A 22,295-nucleotide genomic window follows, 5' to 3' on the forward strand; every position below is an offset into this window, starting at 1 on the left:
AGGTGGAACAGAGGAAACACTGGATGTAGGATGCTGAATGTTGGATGTAGTGAAGGAGGACACGCAGAAGGTTGGTGTGACAGAGGAGGATGCTAGGGATAGGGCGGGATAACCTGATGATCAGCTGTGGCAACCCAGTATTACAGGAAAGAGTGCAACAGCGTGGTCCAAGATAATGCATCTTATTAAAGAGTTATATTATTAAATTGTATAACCAGCATTTAAATGCTAGAATCAAAGAAATATCTGTTATTTTGAGTAAGGGCAAGAAAAATAATGCTACAAAGATTAATTTACAGAGTTATTATTATTGTTTTTCTATGAAGTCTCATTTTGTATAAATTTAAAAAGCAAGCAAAGTTACACTTTTCAAATATGTGATTATGTAAATGTTAATAAAAACACAGCTAATGAGTAAAAAAGTGTTACAAAACTAATAATACTGCAAACACTTCTACATTCTGCCTTTGGTCAAATATAATTTTACAGCCGTGCTGAACATTTTATGCAACCAATTTCACATAAACAAAAACTAAGCAACATCTTATTGTCATGGAGTTTATTAATACTCACTGTTTTACTAAAACATGCGCTTACATTTGAACTTACATTATGTGTAATTGTTTTAGTTGTTCAGTGTTTGTGTGTATCATAAGTGAGTGTTTGTCTCCGCCTAGCGGCTGACTTGCATCATTTTGATGTCAAACTTCACTGGCTACCTGTATTTTCTTCAGGTACAGCCTATAGAAAGTCCAACCTGACATACAACACATTAATGAAAGGAGAACACCTCTTCAGCATTTAGCACAGGTGTACAGGTAAAGTGTTTGGCGGTGTTGGAGGAGCATGCAGCACACATTCCCCGCACAGCCAAGATCAGGGCGTGGTGGTAACTCGTTTATTACAGGTTACAAACTATGTGTCCATTGTGACGAAGCGCAGTCAGTTTGAACTTTGTAAGTCGTGAGCAGCGTTTTCGCCCTGCGTCCTCCCACTTTGTGGCGCGTACGCCAGGATTTGCATACAGAGGAGTAGAGCGCCCGCCTCCCTCAAGAGTTTGGTTTTCCTTTCCAAGCAGTACGTTTCTGACCAGACTTTGCTCGGCAGAGGTGGAAGTTAAACTCGGGTGGATCGACTCCTCCGCCCAGCCAGCGCTGACAGACCTGTGCTGTTTTATCCCGCTGTGCGTTTTCCCCTCTTCAGTTGTCTCTCCGTCGGTTTTGTGACGTTCTGGGCCGATCCATCAAGATGTCTCAGATGAACAAGAAAACGATCACGACGACGACCAGCTACAGGAATCTACAGGCCTCTCCGGAGCCGATGGTTGCAAAGTTTGTCTCCTCCAGCCCTGTGCTCTCCGGGAGCTCCGTGTCGTCGGTGACACCGATGTCTCAGGTGTCTCAGGTGTCCGCGGTGCCGTACGCGGTAAACGGCGCCGGCTATGGGACGTTGCGGTACCTGGTGCCTGTGCAGCAGCAGCAGCAGTCCTTCGTCCTGATGCAGCAGCCTATGATGCAACAGCCTGTGATGCAGCAGGTGGTGTCCCCGATGTACCTGCAGAATATGCAACAGCTGAGCATCAGCAACCAAAACGACTACATGTACCAGGATCTCAGCATGACAGAGGTGAGGCCCATGCGCGCATTCAACCCAGATTCCCCCCACAACTCTTATTATTTAGTCAGTTCAAAAGTCTAAGAAATACTGGGAGGCAAACCAAAAAAGGAATATGGTTTACTGACAGCAACTAAGAATGAAGATTTCTTAAGATATGTTATTTGCAATACCCACAATAATCACCCACATTAAACTCTTCTTTGTTGGTGTGATACAAAACACCACAGAGAGTTTTCAAAACATGAGATTCTTGCAGAAGCTTCATTAGAAATCAGATATTTTCAGGCAGCATTTTCAGGGATTTCTTTTTAATATAAAAATTACTTTTTTCTACCACTGCTTTTATATTACTTGTGTTTGTTTTCAATGTGTGTTTGAAATTAATCATCAGACATTTTAATGGCCCCTAAATAACTATCATTATTGTTTAACACACCTTTCAACTTTTCATGTGTTTTGAAATTTATTTTCTTTGGAGGCGTGGAATGTAAATGTGCCTGTCTCTAAAGCACGTTGGGTTATCTTCTGTTATTTACATTAGATATAAATAAACTAGACGTGACAGTCAACACAAAAAGGTTCAGACATTTTTCATACTGTTATACTGTTACTGTTATATGTTTGCATTTCCCCCAAAATAATTTATTTAAGATAAGATAAGATAAGATAAGATAACCTTTATTAGTCCCACATGTGGGAAATTTGTTTTGTCACAGCAGGAAGTGGACAGTGCAAAAGTTATGAAGCAAAAATTAGAATAAAATAAAATAAGAATAAATACAGTACACAACTGTACAGAATAGAATAAAATAAAATACTATATACAGTAGAATAAAATAGAATAAAATATGCAATAAGATAAAAATAGAATACAAGTGCTATATACAACTCAGTAAAAATACAACGATACCAGAAAAGATTATTGCACATGTGTGAATGTGTGTGTTGATCAGTTGGAGTCTTTGTTGTGCAGTCTGACAGCAGTGGGGAGGAAAGACCTGCGAAATCTCTCCGTCCCACACCGTGGGTGCCGCAGTCTCCCACTGAAGGAGCTGCTCAGTGCTGTCACAGTCTCATGCATGGGGTGGGAGATGTTGTCCAACAGGGATGACAGCTTAGCCACCATTCTCCTGTCACTCACAACCTCCACTGGGTCCAGAGGGCATCCTAGAACAGAGCTGGCCCTGCAGATCAGCCTGTTCAGTCTCTTCCTGTCCCCAGAAGAGATGCTGCCGCCCCAGCAGACCACACCATAAAAGATGGCTGAGGCCACCACAGAATCATAGAAGGTCTTCAGGAGTCGGCCCTCCACTCCAAAAGACCTGAGTCTCCGCAGCAGGTACAGTCTGCTCTGCCCTTTCCTGTAGAGGGCGTCTGAGTTATGAGTCCAGTCCAGTTTGCTGTTCAGATGAACACCAAGGTACCTGTAGCTGTCCACAGCCTCAATGTCCATACCTTGGATGTTCAGTGGTTGCAGTGGAGGATGTTTGTGCCTGCGGAAGTCTACCACCAGCTCCTTTGTTTTACTGGCATTGATCTGGAGGTAGTTCAGCTGGCACCAGTCCACAAAGTCCTGAGTCAGTCCTCTGTACTCCTTGTCGTCCCCATCAGTGATGAGGCCGACTATAGCAGAGTCATCAGAGAACTTCTGCAGGAAGCACTGGGTGGAGTTGTGGGAGAAGTCTGCAGTGTAGATGGTGAAGAGGAACGGAGCCAGAACCGTTCCCTGTGGGGCCCCCGTACTGCAGACGACCCTGTCCGACACACAGCCCTGAGTCCTCACATACTGTGGTCGGTCGGTGAGGTAGTCCAGAATCCAGGTAGTGAGGTGATGGTCCACTCCAGAGTTCTCCAGCTTGTCCTTCAGAACCGAGGGAAGAATAGTGTTGAAGGCACTGGAGAAATCAAAGAACATGATTCTCACAGTGCTTCCAGCGGTCTCCAGGTGAGCGAGGGAGCGATGTAGGAGGTGAATGACGGCATCATCCGCTCCAATGCCAGGCTGGTAGGCAAACTGAAGTGGATCCAGTGATGAGCTCACAAGGCGCCGAAGCTGAGCCAGGACCAGCCGCTCCAGGGTCTTCATCAGGTGGGATGTCAGAGCCACCGGCCTGTAGCTGTTGAGGTCCTTGGGGCGTGAAGTCTTTGGCACTGGTACAACACAGGAGGTTTTCCAGAGCTGTGGGACTCTTCCCAGCCTCAGGCTCAGGTTGAAGAGGTGCTCCATCACACCACACAGTTGGTCTGCGCAGGACCTGACGACCCTCGAGCTGATGCCATCTGGACCCGCTGCCTTCTTGGCTTTAATCCTCCTCAGTTCCCTCCTAACCTGGGTGGTTGAGAGAGACAGGCTGGAGCCTTGTGTTGATTGTGTATTGGATGCTGTTGTTGGGGGTGGGGAGGAGTGAGCAGGGTGAATAGAGGAGGTGTGAAGTGTCTGAGGTGTCAGAGGTGGAACAGCAGCAGTGGGGGTGGGTGAGTCTGCAGCCGATGTTGAAGACTGCCTCATGGCTGAATCAAATCTGTTGAAGAAATGATTCAGTTCATTTGCCCACCTCACATCCCTCCCAGGCAGAGAGTTCTGATGTTTGTGGCCTGAGATGGTTCTGAGGCCTCTCCAGACTTCACCAACGTTATTTTGCTGAAGCTGGTTCTCCATCTTCTGCCTGTAGCTGTCCTTCCCATTCCTTATCAGTCCCCTCAGCTCTCTCTGCACCCTTTTCAACTCCTCTTTGTCTTTGGATTTGAAGGCCCTCCTCTTCTGCTTGAGGACGGCTTTAATTTCTGGGGTAATCCAAGGTTTGTTGTTGGAGAAACACCGTACAGTCCTGGTAGGTACGGTGTTATCCACACAGAAATTAATATAGTCAGTAATACATGTAGTAAGGCTGTCGATGTCCTCTCCGTGGTCGTCACAGATCACCTCCCACACAGTCGACTCAAAACAGTCCTTAAGAGCCTCCTCGCTCTCCTCCGACCATCTCTGTACTGTGCGGGTGGCTGGTGGCTCCCTGCGCACTAAGGGCTCATACACAGGGACAAGGTGCACCAGGTTATGATCAGATCTGCCCAGGGGAGGGAGAGATGATGAACTGTATGCCTCTTCTGCATTGGCATACAGTAAGTCCAGTGTTTTATTGTCTCTGGTTGGGCAGGTCACATACTGGGTGAAGGTGGGCAGTGTGGAGTCCAGTGAGGCATGATTGAAGTCCCCTGATATTATGAGGAGGGCTCTCGGAGATTGTGTTTGCAGTCTGCTGACCACTGAGTGGAGAGTGTCACAGGCTGCATCCGCGTTGGCCGAGGGGGGGACATACGCTGTTATCGCGATAACATGCGAGAATTCCCGGGGCAGGTAGTACGGACGCATGCTAACGGCTAACAGCTCAATGTCTCTGCTGCAGAGTTGTTCTTTCACAGTGATGTGCCCAGGGTTACACCATCTGTCATTCACAAACACTGCCAGTCCCCCTCCTTTCCTCTTACCGCTCTCTCTCGTCCTGTCCGCTCGCAGCAGCTGGAATCCCGGTAGTGTCACGCTCGTGTCCGGAGTTAGCGGTGTTAGCCACGACTCCGTTAGCATCATGATGCTACATTGCCGGTACTCCCTCTGTGACCAGGTTAGCGACGTGAGCTCATCCAATTTATTGTGCAAAGAACGTACATTTCCAATAATTACAGAAGGAAGAGATGGTCGATAACGTCTCCTTCTCGGCCGACGGCGCTCCTTCCCAGCACGACACCCCCGTCTTTTCCTCCTCAGCTCACTGGGAATGTCAGGTCTGTCCGCCGGCAGTACCGCTGCGGGACGCAGCGCTAACAGCTGATCCTTACTGTAAACAAAGGATCCCTGCTCTGGGTCCCCAGACACGGGTGAAAAAAGTAGAAAAAAACTAAGAAAAACGACCAGAACTAGCACAAAACGGTAGAACATGGTTACAGAGTCTAATTACTAATACGTTAGTTATAGAAAAATTACGAGAAGAAAAGATAAGAAAGAAAGAAACTCAGAATGAGCAGAGCTGCTGTAACAGGCTGCCGCACACGGGGGGCGCCGGAAGTAGAGACTTAACACAGTACAGTGGGCTACGTACTGACTGATTTCACTCACTAAAACTAAGCGTTTTACCCATTAGAGATAAAAACACAAGCATAAAATGCTAAATATGAGTATCAGTACAGATTTGGTGGTTTTGATGCAATCTACTAGATCTTGTGTTGGTATAAATCAGTTTCTGCTCACACATGGCTGTTAAGCATCTCTAGATGGGTGATTGGTTTAAGTTGCAGTCAACTATCAGAGCAGGGAGTCTGCTGTGTGCAGACAGTATGGGTCAGCCATCAGGAAAGCATTAGCCATGTAAGCATGTTCCTAATATGGCATCAGCTTCTCATTTCTCTCACTCTCCTGTAAATTTTCTCAAGGCTGAGGTGATGTTTGTGCAGTTGAAGACACTTTTTCTGATTTGCTGGCATGAAGGAGGAATTTAGATTTTTATTATGTAAATATAAAATTAAGCCTTTCCCATTTAATTCTGCATATTAGTGATGGGAATTCCGGCTCTTTTTAGAGAACCGGCTCTTTCGGCTCGGCTCTAAGAACCGTTTCGTTCGCGACCGACACAGCACTACTGCATATGCTATTTTTTAAAGTGGGGTTTAGCAGAGTGAAAATCTGTCATGTGTATCACTTCATTAGATTAAAAACAATATGCAGAGTAAAGTAAATATCCAGAATAAAGCCAGAAAACATTTAGTTGAGATTTTTTTTAACATTATTTTATAGATTTTATGTCTTTAAAGAAATGCATGAGTGCATAAATACTTACTTGTACTACGGCAAGAACTTCTGTTCATTATATACAAACACAGAGAACACAACCAATTGTTCACATTGAAGCTACACATGGAGGTCGTCGTACCGTGTCTGCAAAACATCTCCTAGAAGAGGGCTGCTAGCCTTGTTGAATAACTATTAGTAGTTGTGGTGGGGGACAATTCTTTCTTCTATATAAAGGTGCATGTGTTAGAAGGGTGAGGCACAATAGAATGATACGTACCCCAATCAGGTAGCAGTCACAAGTGCATGCATTATTATTTCTAAAAGTATGTTTTTACCCATCTGGACTAAACTGGGTCAAAGTAAAACTGGGTCAGCAGTGTTTCCAAAATTTCCTAGTGAATTCCTAAACAAATAAAAGGCTAAAAATACAGATGGAGAAGGTGAAACCTGTCTGTGTCAGCAGTTGTCAAGTATTAAGTAATTGTTGTTGTTTAACTTGTTTATTTAGATACTCTGATTACAGTATTTAGTTTCCTTAACTGATTACCCAGTAAATTATTGCTGTGCTGAAAAGGCAGATAATGTATGACCCAGATGTTCAGGCTCCAATTAATGCTCAGGTAAAGGCAGTTTTTTCTGCTCTTAGCTCTTTATGAGGTCAGTTAGAAAGGAAAATGGTCATCTCAGACACATGACTCTGGCTGTGAGAACAGCAGCACCATCCACTTGTAGTTAAAATCATCAGTTTGTAAGGTGACGCCAATTAGAAGAAACCACGGGCTAACTATGATAAATGAGGAGTAATTTTAATGGTGAAGTATACAAAGCTACTATAGTAGAGGTAAGAATAATGTGCTTTAAATGTCTTGCATTATCTCCCCACATTTATTCAAGGATTAAGGAACTTTTGCCAGCTCGGCCCATTGCCAGTAAAACAAACAGCTTAGAGCTCGGTCGCTGGCAAAATACGATATGGCATTATTATCAGTACTTCCTCATGATCACTACCAAGTGTGCTCTAGGTCTCTTGAGTTTTGCCACCTGAGTACACTCAGCCTGAGCTCCGATTTCTCTGAATCTTTATCTTCCTTGATCATTTGTTGATTTACGAGACACCGGTGTGGTCCTCCAATTCCCAAAGTCTTGCCAGCGAGCATTTCCCTGCTCCAGTAATCGCTTCCTGAATATGTTGGCCTCTGCGCCTGGAATGGTTTACACAAGGTTTCTGCTGCAGGCTGAAAACATTTGAATTATATCAGCTTTCTACATTTTTATCTGCTGCCTCTTTAATGATGATTTTATTTCATATATCTAGCGTCGAGTGCAGCAGAATTGAAAAACTTCCTCTGCGTCTTTTTTTACTTTGGCTACTTACAATTTCAGGCTCATTCTGCTGCTTAAGCCACTGCATTGAAAGCTAAGTGCTCACACCGTGTGTGATAAAGAAGTGCTGCCACACCCCGTCTGACTGTGCTGAGGTGGCACGCCCTGACTTTTGAAGACTCATTTATTGTTCCACCTGATGGGATCTGCATCTGCTCAAGTAGACTCTGGTGATCGAGGGTTAAACTGTCGCTCGTCTTTCGTTTTTTTAATTAATGAAGGAGCTGAAGCTGATTTAATATGCCAGTAACTTACAGGACTTTCACTTTAGAAAAAGCTGCCATGCTCTATAGTTAGCTCTTAATGACTGGAGGCTGTGCATGTAGTATAGTAATGTAGTAGTACTACATGCTGTATTTGACCGTTTATCATTTTTAGGTTTCCAGATTTCAGTGTGACCGTTGGCACTCGTTTGCATTGTTTCATAGTTCAAGTAATCATCATAGGTGTTTGTTAACCCTTTATTGACCAAGATTCATAAAGGCCTCGAATACTTATTTGTTATCTTGGCTATAAAATTGTAAAAAGATTAAAATCTCATCATTCAGGAAAGTAAGGGAATAGAAGCAGACATGGTAAATCTAGGCAGAGGGGATTCGTTCTGTCTGTGTTCAGACAACAATACATTCTGAATGTCTTGTGCTGTCATTATACACTGATTATTCCCATAAAGCCCGTCTTCTTTCTTAAACTGTTTAATTTTGTCTCTATTGGAAACGGTAATGAAGTTGCAGTCATTTAAAGAGGACTTGTAAAATGGGCTTGCTAGCAGGCCCATGGTAGATAAAGGGTTAAACATCATTTTTTAAAACGGTTCGTTGTCCAGACGTCTCACTTTAATAGGACTGACTGATTAGGAATGGGAATTCGACTAACTCACAAGAGCATCCTGGAGAATTACACACAACATATCACAATTCAATGCCTCAGTGGAGAAGAAAGGAAAAAATAAGAGCCATGAAGTGGTGATTCTCATGGGTAAAGCATGTTTCATTTAAAATACGACATTTGGCGCTGGTGTATTGGTGTACGGATTTGTTTTCTGATTTTTAAAGCATTGCAAAACTTTTAATTGGCGTGTGCATCCGTGTATACTTTTATTATCAATAGATTCATGGGGAAAAATAGCTGAGCATTTCAGATTTCTACTGTTTCTTTTGGATTTAGCGGCAAACCTCATGACCCATGGACCGCTTTTTGTCTAATTCACAGCTTGTTTGCCTCATTGGAATGTATTTTGATTTTTACTGGCTTGGATTCAATTTTCGGTTTTGTTAATGCCTTCAGAGTGAAAAAAAAACCAAGTGTCAACAATTCTCACAATGTCAGGAAGCCCTTTTTAAAAAAAATTCTAAAGCATACAAGGCTAAAGCAGCTGTATTCAAATTTCTGGCACATTGTTGTTGGGTAGACACCCTCTAATGGGAAATAATAAGCTTCCTAATTTTTCCAAGTTGCACTTAACTTCCCAATGAGCTCCATTTATTTTGCACTGTTATTTATTAGTGCTCTGAGCTGAATATCCTGAAGGTCATGATACAAAATCACAAATTCAGATTTATTTAAACACACTGTAATTATTTATTTGAAGAGTACAAGGAAGAACCTGGGAAATGAAAAAGTAAAATGGGGTTGAGTGTTGTAGGACAATGAGGCCATGTTTGGGTCTAGCAGAGCAAGATTCATGTTACCAACGGACCTCAGCTTCCAACTGCTCTGATGGCTCAGTTTCAGATTCAGAGTTTTTTCTACTAGTGGATTTATATTGCATCACAGAGTGGTGCAGCTTGTTTCAAACAGGGCTTCTCAAAGCCCAGTATGAGATAAATGATGATTATTTTGATGGGGTTCAGTGGGGTTTATGGGTTCAGTGTCCCAAGGACTGAGGTCTATTGTAGTTCTCTTTTATGTCTGACAGTCTCTTCTTTCTTCTCTCCCTCTTTTGCCGGCTGTTTCAGAGCACCAGCAGGAAGTCTTCATCTGTGTTCAGCCATTCAGCCAGTCCTATCAAGAGCCCTGCGACAAGTGTTGAGGAGGAGGTAAGGACCTCACATTCATCCAGTCACAAAAGCCTCCTTACTGGGTACAAAATGCTCTATAAAGCAGAAGTCTCTGTACTGCCTAAGCATTAGCTCATCACTGATTTTAAAGCTACAAAAGCACAAGCTTCAAATCTATTTAAAGTATAGTTTAGTTTGTTTCATGGTGTTAAGACGAACGAAAAGAGCAAATAATGATAAGAATAATATTTGAAAAATGTCAGCAGCAATAGGAATACAGGTCGAAACTCCACCAACAGACATTTCATGTCAGTGATGAACACACCATTAGGCAAATGAGACTGTAGCTTGTTATAACAAGTCAGAGGTGGGTCCATTACCTGACAGTGTCATTTCAAGATTAAAAAGAAAAACTTAGAGAGAAGAGGTTTTGCACCACACCACAGTCTAGTTCAACAGGTTCACCCTGCAAGCATTCGAGAGCCAAGAAACCCCCAAACTGTGTTTGACATGTAAACGCAAAGGATGGACTGCATTACAGTTATATACAAATTAAATCAACAGTAATTCAACATAAATATGAAGTTCTGACGCAGAGAGTGACTGGACAGTTAAAACGTTTAAATCTATCTTTTGTTTCAGCCGCATTTCAGCGAATATTTAAACATGTACATTAGTTGTGTGGTTATAAACATGCTGCACATTGACGTCTAATCACCGAAATACTGTTTGCTTGTACCTGAGTATCAGCACTGATGCAACAAAAAAAATCAAAATCTAAACCCAAAAAACAAGACCTCAACTTGTTATGAATCAAATTATGAATTAGATCATCTGAACACAGAAAAAATCTGATCATGGTCCAGTATTTTTGATACAACAGTTGTTGGTTTCTTTCTGTAGTTACAGACACTTTGAAGTCGTAGCTGTTTCTTCAACATAAAAATTGAAAAAGTCGGAAAAATGCAGAAGGGGTGTGGAGTTCATCTGTCAGTTAGGCAGCGACACACCCATCAGTCTCAACATGGGAACACTAGTTCATCAAAGTACAGTAGCATAGCAAGTGTTTTCTTTTTTTATCTGGTTTTGTTTTAAAATGAATTCAGCCAGGGGCAACTCATTGCACATGCATGCTTTCTGTGCGGGCAGCAACGCCCTGCTTTACAGTCACACTGTTACCACAGCACTTTGTTCGTAATCACAGGACCTGAAACGGTCACAACACTGACAAACCACGCTGGGTGGGTGTGAAAATTGAGGTGTGTCTGGCCACTTCCCAGAGGCCTTTGCTGTAGGTGGATGCATTCTTTTGATTTGAACCTGCAGTGTCATGTATATGGCTGTTGTTACAGCAGGGAGGATCTTTGATTTATCAAGCTGGTGTGGCATTTTTTCTTGGCACAACCCAAGAAAATCCTGTGTATCTAAACACACTGTTAAGTCTGTTAAGTCCACTAACAAATTAATCAGCCAGTCCACAGTTATGTAATACTTTATCACTGACATATTTCCACTTTTATGACATTTGACTTGTTTATTGTGAAGGTAAAGCTGCTTTTGACCACTTGATAAAAAAGAAATGGCTTGTGTAAATGAAACCATTCCAATGCTGTAAAACTTTGCAATTCAACAAATATTGTACCAGCCTGATTATAGGTAGCTACATTGCCTTATAAGCTTACAGCATTGTCATTTCAATGTTTTGATAGTCTGATGAAAATATCACAAGCCACTTTTTATCAGCATCGGTGAAGCCCGTCTGGTCAAACTCATTCACTTCCTGTGTTATTTCTTTGCTTTTATGACTTTTTCATCTTTTTCTGTGTCTTCTTTGGCATTTTTGTCTTTTTCTTCATTTCTTTTCACTTAATCTTAGAATAAACCGGTTTGATATGAAAAGGTAAAGCCTCGTAATCACAATCTGGGCTTTCTTTGCTCGTACATCAACCATCTGCAGAGTGTCCTGGAGTTACCCCTGCCTCTAATCTGCTTTCGCTCCAACTTGCTCACAGCGTTCTTTCCCGTCAGCTCATCAGTTACAACTTATTACTAATCAGCTTTTCTTGACCTGCTTGAAGAATTCTTTCTTGATGATTTCGTTTTTTAGTGAGGATAAAGTGACATGAAGCAAATTGTGGTTGACCTGACTTTTGTTTTTTTTATCAGGCTCAGAAAAAGAAATGTCTGTCAGTCTGCTCCTGACTTTAATGATGGTTTTCATGTTTAACTTTTTTTGAAGTCATTAGAAGCCACTTTAAACACAAACGCCACTCTTACTGTGTGACACATTCTTGGAAATTTGACTAAAACATTTCTCAACACACAGCATGTTTGTAATGAACACAGACCCACCGGTGAGGCCGGAAGGATTGGAGGGCTAAAATTGCCCGTCTCCGTGGGAGGGGAGCAAGTTCAGAAAACAAAACAAAACCCAAAACATGATGGATTCTTGTAGTGTGCAGAGACGGCTGGTGTACTGTTGAATGTCACGGAGGCCTTTTGACCTTTGTTATCTGAAGACATTCCCTGAGCGCTTGAGAGGGGCGGGGATTGGTTATTAGATGCAAATGCAGATGCTAATTGGCAGACTGATCATTTACCTCTCACCTTTTTCCATATTCATCATCAGCCATAGCGCAATGAGGCTGCACAGTGTAGATAAGAGGTAGAATCTGAAGCGTAAAGGGAAATTCACCCTTGAGCTGCAACCTCCAGGCCTGAAAAGTGAAGCCAACGCATACCTGCTAGAAACTGCAGTTCTGCAGGCTGACTCCAAAGGCACATCAATTTTGTTAAAATGCCCATCTTTACAATAGAAATATGCACACTTAAAGCACGATACAAAGAGCTGTTTAGGGCTTTTACTTTATTAGGGTAAGGTAACATATATAACATATATACATTTAAATACTATGATCTAACAGATGTGAGGTAACTCACATCTGTGTAGGTTCTACATCATCCAGGTAATCGTTGCCCTGAGCGCTTGAAACGAAGAGAACTGGACTTGTGTGTTTCACCTCCATCCAAAAGGCTTCTTCAGTTCTAAATGAAGTGATAGAGAGTCCCAGCTACTCTTTTTGAAGGCTGTTCACATTTTTGTTTTGGTTTGAATGAAGTCATGTTTCATAGGCTGTACAGTGTGTGACAGCGGCAGATAAAATGTTTCCAAAAGCAACACGACGCGACTGATTAACAAAGAGTATCAGTTATCCCTGAATGGAAGGTGTGGCATAACTGAATCTTCTCAAGATCAAACTCTGTTTTGTAGATCTGACTTGTAAAAGGCGCCTACAGAGAAGAAAATGAATATAGCGCTTCCTTTGGACTGACCAGGTAACCATTACCGCTGTGACCTACATCATGTTTGTCACCAGCCAAGTCTCAGCTTAAATTCGAGCGATAAACACGGGAAGATCAAAGGAGAAAAAAGTTGGCGGACCAGTTTTGAAAATATTACCCACAGTGAAAAAAAACATTTAACCTATTCTCTCTCTCACACACACAACATAAACAGACTTCCACAGGCACGCAAGGGACGCTTCTCTAAAATGCATCACTACCTAAAATGCTGCTGTCACAGAGCCAGTCAGCCTGCAGTGACCGTAGGACACTCTACACCGCTCCACTGCTTTGCATGCAAATGCAAGTTTACAGTTGCAGGTCTGTACAGGCTGAAGTTAAAATGCTATATATTAGCATATTTATGACCTGGGAGCGGGTTTGACTGTGACATCTGGTGCAATGAAACGCAAATTTCACATGGTAGCAAATTCAGGTGTTATATGAAGGCCCCAGCTTTTGCAAGGTATAGTAAAAAGCACGTCTGCACATGTGTTTCTTGCTTTATGTGAAGCGAAATCTTATTGCTTGAGGATAGGATTCATTTTTATTAAACGGGAGTGCTTTTGTCTGTGTGGCAGTAGTTTTGACCTGTTCATTCACCCTGCCAGGTTCATGTTTTCCCACTTTTGTGTGAAAGCACTTGACTTACCTGCACGGAGCAAGTTTTAGAAAATAACACGGTTCTCTGACGAACAAGAACAGGGCTGCAGCTAAAGAATGTTTTCATAATTTCTCTGATGTTTTTCTTCATTAATTAATGCTTTTATGCCAGAAGATGTTGCAATTAGTTTTTTAACAAAATAAAGAAAAAGTGAAGAAGAAAAACAGCTGTCCAAAATAAATAGATATGACCTTAGAATAACAGGGGAGGGATCTTAAGGTTTGGAGACTCCATCTCAAAGGTCATCTTAGGGCAGATTAGCTCCAAGGAACTCCTGTTCTGACAACTTGGATGAATGTCGTAATTTCTTAACTGTGAACCTCAAATTTAACATATTTGTCAAACTGTCTCAACCTTTATGTGTCAGTAGAATGACCAGGAGGGTTTTTACATGTGTCCCACAGGACCAGACTGTTAACAAAGACTTCTACTGTGGAGTCCTCAGGGACAACATTTGGCTCAAACAGCCACAGCTGTGGATTTGCCTTCCTGTGAATTTTTCATGTGCTTCCATGGAGTGGTTTAAAAATAGCAGCAGAACGGGTGCAGAGGTGCACACGGAGACGACCCCGAAGAGGAGATCTGTCTGATTTAATGATTTATGATTCAGCAACAAGCACATAGTAAATTCTCACACAGTAAAGGTAAACACATTAATGTGTGGCTCTATAGTTTCTCCTAGGAAGATATTTGATGTGGAAGCAACATTCAGCACATTTTTCTGTCTTTTACGATGGATGGAAACTTCTACATCTCTGATATCGCGTAAAGAATCAAATTTCAAGGGTTCCCTGAAGTATTTCGTGCTCTGACAAAAATTCTCTGCCAAATGAAGAACTACAGGTTCATGGGTATTTAAGCAGGATGGTTGTTGACAGACATGTTTGCTGTGGAGGATGCAGTCTTTACGACTATCTTCTGTGAAAGTGATAGTGATTAGCTGTGTTTGAGCTGAAGGTTTCTGAAGGTTTATGCGCCGATGCTTCCTTAGAGGGTTTTCTCACAGCTGTGTGGTATGTGAGGTATTCAAGCCTAATTATAGGATGGTAAAGAAGGGAGACACATTGAGGTGAAGCAAGAATGATGATATCATGTTTTTTAATGTTTAAATTTAAGGAATTTCTTAGGAATTATCACTGTCCACTTTTTTATCTTGTTAAAAAGGTCAACAGCTGATCAAACAGGTGATCCACACAGATCCAGCCTGTCTGACGTGAGTTTCCTGTCATATTTTCTGCAGTGTCAACTCCTTTCAAATATCAGCAAGTTTCAAAGAGCTGAAATGCATCTTGTTTTTTATCATGAGTATACCATCTGCTCCTCAGTCTTCTCTGCTGATAAACACCCACAGACACAGAGTTATAACCTTATGCTGCAATCACTTTGGCTTCAGTGAGGTTTCCAGTTGAGTTGACTTCATAGTGTCTGTTCAAGTTTTCACATTTTTTCGTTGTCAGTGTCATATTTTATTTTTTATTTGAAGCTAATGGATTATAAATTTTGTTTTGGTTTGTGGTTGTGAAAGTTGAACTGCCATTAAATTAGCAGATTAAAAGTCATTTATCAATTGTAGTTGAAAAAGCCGGCACAGCTATGTTGATCTCATTCATGCTTGTTGTCTTTTTTTTCACAATTTATAGAAGGCACATTAATGAGAGAAATATAGACTGGTGACCTGTTCAGAGTGAGCCCCACCTTTTGCCCTCTTTATATCCAAAAGCCCAGAGATTTCAGGATTCCTAAAGAAATGGCCGTTTTTTGTAATTATAGTCATTATTTGATGTACACGTTGTGTAAATAATACTTTCCGGTGCAGCTGGATTCTTGTAGGATATCACTATCACATGTGAATCCGTCTTGCCTTCAAGACAAACTGTGGTTTTGCTTCAAACTGTGGACTTGTGGCCAAGCCACAGTTTGTTGGACCCGTTCAGTGTCCTATGACTACTGACTAAGAAAGTAGCATCATGTACTGCATGCTTTACATATTACAGTATATGTTTCATCCAATCACCTTTTGACTATTTTAAGGTTGTGACTGCCTTTTATGCACAAAATTTTCCTGACAAATTTGGCAAGAATCACCTAATGACATGCTAACTCCATAGTTACCTTTGTTATTTGCTTGCTAGCTTTTGCAGCTTCTCAGGCTGCGGCTTGTTTGTCCTCTTTGGCGTTCCATGATTCGTATCACTTGCTGATTTGACTGATTGAAGTTTGCCGTTAGTACCAAACAAATGACCCATCCAGTCAAGTGCCAAGCAAATAAATGTCTGCTCCTTTGGGCGGCACTCTGAAATCAGCTGTTTTTCTAGTTGTGACAGCATTAAAGAGAGTTGTTAATGATGACTGCTTCACACGCTTATTACATCCAAGGTAGTTTCATTGTTGCTATGGTGACATTGAGTCTATGTGCTTGGTAGGCTTTCGTGTTGTTTTACCTGCTACTGGCTACTTTCAGCTGCTCCCTTATTCACAAGGGGGTCACCACTGCGAGTAGCGTTGAATGTTGTGATTTTTGCAGATTTTTTACACCATATGCCCTTCCTGACACATTCTCAAATTTAGGCGAGTGTATAGTGCACTGCACTATGGAGCCAGGTTATTTCAGTTGCTTCTAATTCATTAAAAAATGAATTAGACAGATAGTCTAAGCTTAACTGGTTACCAGTGCGGTGCCTTTTTTGTTTTCAGTGACTGAATCCATCTTCACGAGCATGCACTACATGTCAGTGCTGTTGCTGAGCTACAAAACTGTGGTTCATCCAAGCATCTAATCATTAAGGTAACACAGTCTGTACCTGTTAAAGGTCAAACTTAATGGTCATAATCACAGAAGCCCCTGCACTACAATTGGAAACCCAACACATGCAGTGTTGCCAGCTAACAAATATCCCACCTGTTCAATGCATCCTGTTGAGTTCCTGTTTTAGTTTTACTCGGTGGCTTCCAGTGTAGGAGTTATTTATTTCCTACTGAGGGTATCTGAAAACTGTGGACAAAACTTGTGAACTAAAGGTCTGGCTTAAAACAGCATTAAACTCTATTGTAATAATATCCCATTTCAATGTTTATTTTTAACAAGATTAAAATGTCTCGTGTCTCACTTTTGTGAACGAAGGATTTTACACGTCTGATGTCTTTAAAAATTAAATTTAATGTTTGTTCAGCCTTGCCAAGATGTTGACATCAGATCAGCAGGTGTCTCTGCCGTCCATATGATGGCCGATTGCACAGCAGAAACTTATATATGAGTCTCAATAGGCAGTTCAGTTTAGGCTGTTTTAGTCTGCCAACAGTAGATGCCTATGTGCAAGCAGCTTTGCAACCCACCTTCACCTCAGTTCCCCATTTTTATGCGGCTTCTGACTGTTCTTGGGTCAATAATTCATAACAATTTAAAATAATTTAAATTATTTTTAAATTAAATAATTTAAAAAGACTTAAAAAGACAGACTGAGTCATGCACACACAAATGCATGATGCATGATTTTTTCAGTATGCACACAAAGACACTCACAGAGACTCACACAAAGAGGCTTGTGTGGTAACGTGACTCTTCTCTCTCCAGTAACAATCTCTTGTGTTTCTCAGTCACTCAGGCTTCTGAGAGCCTGTGTGGCTCATGCACTGACCTGCACACACACACACATGCACACGGACGCACACACACATTGACCAGAAGGCCTGCCACGGTGAAGAAGTGAGGTGATGATGTATTGAGTTACTGCTCTTTGTGGAAGCTCCATTCATAGCCCGTGACAGTCAGCTACTGAAGGCTGAAAGAGTTTTGTTTGCATTTGAAACAGGAAGCTGCTGCTTTTTCAACTTTTTTTTTTACCACCTTTACTTAAAATACCTGATTTCTTATCACTGGTAAAAACAATCTTATCTCCAGTTAAGAAGAAGAAAATCAAACTGAAGCGCCTCACCCATTTGAGATGGTAAACATGAATCGTGATTACCCTCATACTGCTGAAAGGCTGTAACTAATGATTATTTGCATTAACCTGTAGTGATATACTGACTAATATTTTTTTTGAGTAGCCAACACATTTTTAGGCTTTAAAATAGCACAAAAAAGCGAACATTGTAATAAAATGTAGTAAAAAATGAAGCTGTACTCTCTCCAAGTACTGCCTTTTATTATTCCTTTCCATCAGTTTACTTCTGTTAACTGTGCAAAAAATATTAGTTGGCGATATTTAGTAACATTTTTATTTTCCTTCTGTTTTTTCCCCACTGAGCTCAGGGGTCAAGTTTAATTTCAGGCTCTTTGAGCAAAAATTCAGTTTTTTGCTCAATGGGCCTTAAACTTATTGACCTGATATATAAATGTATACAATTTGAAGATTTTGTTGCAGTTTTATATCTTTTTGATATCCGTTTTTTTTGTTTGTTTGTTTGTTTGTTTTTTTAATTTCAGGCTCTTTGAGCAAAAATTCAGTTTTTTGTTGACATTCATACCAGTTGTCTGTCGTGCGTTGTGAGAGATTCTATTCATTGGAGCTACCCACATTGCTACCAAGCTGTATGTGCATGTTTACAGATAAAAGACATCACAGATTTGCAGGTACTATAAAACAAGTTACTTTGCAAAACTAATTTAAGTCACTTTAAATGGGACTGGTGAGTGTAGCTGTGGCATATAGTTTATTTAAAAGGAGGATATTTACACTTTTGACACTAACCTGTGAAAAATAATAATATTATATAGATGTCACACCATTACCAGCATGTCTGCTGATAGCAAGTGGCTTGTTTTAGAGTCGTGTTTGTGTCCAGACTGATCTGCCCGTCAGTCATTTCTACACTCCTTTTCTCTGCAAGAATGACATGCCTGTCATTCTAGCAGACACACCCACCTCCACGCCGTTATAGTTTTTGTGTAGCCGCCTTATTCCTTTTGTTTCCCATTTTACTCTTACTGTTTAAGAATTAGAAACAGGAGAAAGTAGTGCCAGTCTTTGGCACTGCTGTGACCTTTGAGCTCTGTGTGGGATCATTAACCAACCTCGAGGTTTCACAGTGTCTAGATAGGATTTACAGCCTGTCAAATACCAGAGTTGTGTGTCATCTGAGTCGCTTGTTTTTCCTTCCTCTGTGAGAGCTGGACCTGTTTTAATAAACAAAATCGCTCTTTGTGTGATTTATTATATAAAACGTGCATTTTACTTAGTGTTTATCATGCTTTTGTGCTACTTTCATTGTCTCTTGTGCCTCACATCTCATAATACAATACAATACAATTTTATTTATATAGCACATTTAAAAACCAGATGTATGCCAAAGTGTTTCACAGAAACCAAATAAGAGCAATAATAAATACAAGTAAATAAAATAATAAAATAAATAGGCACAAATAAAATATACTAACAGGTGGGAGACTTAACTTACGTAACACAGATCATGCGTATGAAGCTTACTGTGGGGTTTTTTTCAGGATTAGAGGGATGTTTATATTTTCACTTTGCAAAAATTAAAGATAACATTGAGATAAGCCTTTCTTTCTGTTGAGGGATTAAAGTTTTGAAACTTCAGCAGTTTTTTTGGTTTAGTCAGGCTTGTCTCCCACAGGTAAGCGATTGTTTTGCATTTCTGGCTTCCCAGGGCTTGTGAGAAGTTACCTGAGCTTGTTGCTGTCTTTCAGGCATTTAAACAGCTTCACTACATGTGTTTTTCTTCCCTTCTCTGGAATTTCCTTGACCCTTATTTTAACAATAGTAAAACTCACCTCCTGTGCCACTGTTTCCTGACTTACACAGTAGTTTATTATATGAGCCATGCATAAAGGAAAGCCCGCAGCATTACAACCAAGGTTCCCACTGGTAGTGTTTATGTACCTTATATGCTGAAATACTAGTTCATCAGTAAAAGCTGTAAATTATGATGTAATCTGTTGACACAACCTTGCAGTAACTTCTTTGTGTATATGTGCAGTGTTTAATCGTGTGTGGGGAAAAAACAATTTTTTGCATGAATTATAGAAAAATCCTGCAGAGTTCTTTTGTTTGTAGTCTTGTGTATGTCTCTTGTAGCAAAAATGAGCAAAACATTTTAAAACACCTTTCTCTTTAGCACTGTGCAACACAGTATTAGTGAATAAACACCTCTCTGACAGTGGTGAAAGAAGCTGCACCTGTAGTGCTCTGTGCAGGACCTGCTGACTCTCCAATGGCACAATGCTTTAAACTTCACTTGGTGGGAAATTCCAGCTTGTGATTTTCCCTCAGCTTGTGTGGAATCTGGCTGAACCACTTTGCTCAGTCACGGTTTGGATGTGTAGGAAGAAATGATTTCATAAAACAGTCGTTCTCCTTATCTTTGTTTAGTCCAACATATTTAGTTTTAAAAAGAAATTTCAGAGTTTACCAGTCCGGAAAGATCATTCAGGCAGGTATTTTTAAATAAATAAATGCAGAGAAATCTTTAAAAAAGTCCTAGAACATAATAAAGTAGCTGTTTTTGCAGCTTTAATGCCATGATTTCCAGTGTTAGCGCCAGTGTTGGTCGTCAAATTGGCCAAATTCCTGTGTTTAAATACCTGAGTTTAAAAGTGCAATAAGTAAATTTCAACACGTAAAAATACCTTTTAAGTAAGAACTGGAGCGTTAGTAGTGGAATGTACTTTAAAGTACCAAAAGTAAAAAGTACTCATTCTGTAGTAACGGAATGCATAAGCAGGAATAGGAATTGTTTCAGCTGTGGTGCCAGACTCTTTTTATGTTGATGCTGGCATTCTCACAGATGTACATTGCAAAACCATGACATCACACTCATCGCAACTTCTGTGCACCTAAGTCACAGGTAGGCCTTAAAAAAAACCTGCTAGTACATACTGTGCTCAGAGTCAGGCAATAACATGATTACACTGACAGTAAAAACCTGTGTAGGTTTCTTTTTTCACATAGAAGTCAGTATTAATTATACCTGTGAACTGTAAAAAAGAAAAAAGAAAAAAACTGAACAGTATGTGCCTGTTGATGAGTCTTTATTAGTTTTATTACTGTTATTTATAAGGTGTTATTAATTTAATTGTTAATACTGAGCCTTTAAGCAGCGGTGGAGAGGGTGCAACTAGTGATTTATAACATTAAAAACATGTCAGACAGTTCAGTCTAGTTGTAGTTTTAAGTTTTAATGCATGCAAAAAAAGTTAAAACTTTAAAACGTAAAACTCGTCACAGTTTTAAGTTTTCCTATTTTTTAAGTCAAAACTTAAATAACGCGAGCATCACCTCCCTGTTTGCTCTTTGGAACTGTAAACAAAGAGCCCCAGCTGTACGTTACTTTTTAGTAAGCAATTTTAAAATTGTGAAGAAGTTAAAAAACTACAGTTTGACTATTCCTGTAAAATCTGTATCCCTGTGAAAATACCTGCCAAATATTGTATAAGTGAAACATATCTCTACTGTAGTGGACAGAAAGTGTAATGTGATATAAAATCAAAGTGCAGGTATTATATTAATGACTGGTTGTCCATGTACCTAATAGCTCTTGAGCAATAAAATGTTTAAAGATTTAATATGACAGTATCGACTCATTTGGTTCATCTTAGTTTTTTCCCCTCGTGTGTAAACTTGAATGAAATATTAATGTCTCAAATTATGGGCAAAACACAAACATGTCTGAAAAACCATTTACTTTTTTTCCCTCTCAGTCACTCTCTGTCTCTTTCAAGCGATCTGTCTCTCTGTTCCTCTGTAAATAATTATAGCCACTACTTGGGACTTTCCCTCAGCTGAAAAGATTCAGAGATGAGATTGTCTTGTTGTAAGATGTCACTGAAGGTCTGGAGGGTTGAGTTATGAATAAGTGCTTTTTAACAGCCAGCATTTTGCAATTCTGCAATAAAAACATCTGAGAAAACAGGTCGATATGAGACATTACTTTGTAAACAATGTTGATTTGGAGCACTCGTGTGTCAGCGAACAAGTGTGACTGACAAATGATTGCAGAGCGTGAAGGTGCTCTCTGTGGGAAGAGCACACGCAGCCAGTAGCTCAGCTCAGCGTGTTCAATAACCAGTTACGCAACGATAGCTTGACTCGACTCTGCTGCTACATGCACATAGCTGCAGCTGACAGATGTGTTTGGCTTTGATTGAGTGTAGTTTGGAAGTGCAGCATGGCAGATTTCAGCCACCTGTTTTTAAATGTCCAATATTGATCAGTACTTTTGGTTCAGGCCTGGATAGGATCTTTATTTGTAGTGAAGGCCAGCAGGTCAGGGAAACCCCTTCAGCGTTTCAACACAATGGTTCTTCTTCGAATAAAGCCACAAAGAAAATTCAGCAGAAGTATTCAAGTGTCCTGCACAGTCTTGACCTTAACCCCATCAGCTTCAGACATGAACTGGAATGCAAACTGCCAGCCAAGCCTTGTCTCCCCACATATTTAAGTAATCCTTATGTAAATAAAGGAGTGCAGCCCCCTGGTAGTTAGATTTTAAACCTTCCTAGAAAGTCCTCTCAAGAATAGTGGGGTCTTTGAAGCAGCAGATTAAC

The 22,295-nt window shown here is 40.7% G+C and overlaps 1 protein-coding gene across 2 annotated transcripts in view; it reads left to right on the plus strand.

Annotated features, from left to right (window-relative positions):
* The first annotated feature begins 558 nt into the window (after positions 1-558).
* pof1b (POF1B actin binding protein) overlaps positions 559-22,295 on the plus strand; it is a 37,651-nt gene continuing 15,914 nt past the window's right edge. For both annotated transcript variants that reach the window (XM_063488320.1, XM_063488321.1), the window contains exons 1-2: positions 559-1,626; positions 9,742-9,822. In XM_063488320.1, coding sequence (XP_063344390.1) covers positions 1,249-1,626; positions 9,742-9,822 — 459 coding nt within the window. In that variant the 5' untranslated portion in view covers positions 559-1,248. The remainder of the gene's footprint in view (positions 1,627-9,741; positions 9,823-22,295) is intronic.

The sequence above is a fragment of the Pelmatolapia mariae genome, linkage group LG10_11, assembly GCF_036321145.2.
Source record: "Pelmatolapia mariae isolate MD_Pm_ZW linkage group LG10_11, Pm_UMD_F_2, whole genome shotgun sequence".
NCBI classification, from domain to species: domain Eukaryota; kingdom Metazoa; phylum Chordata; class Actinopteri; order Cichliformes; family Cichlidae; genus Pelmatolapia; species Pelmatolapia mariae.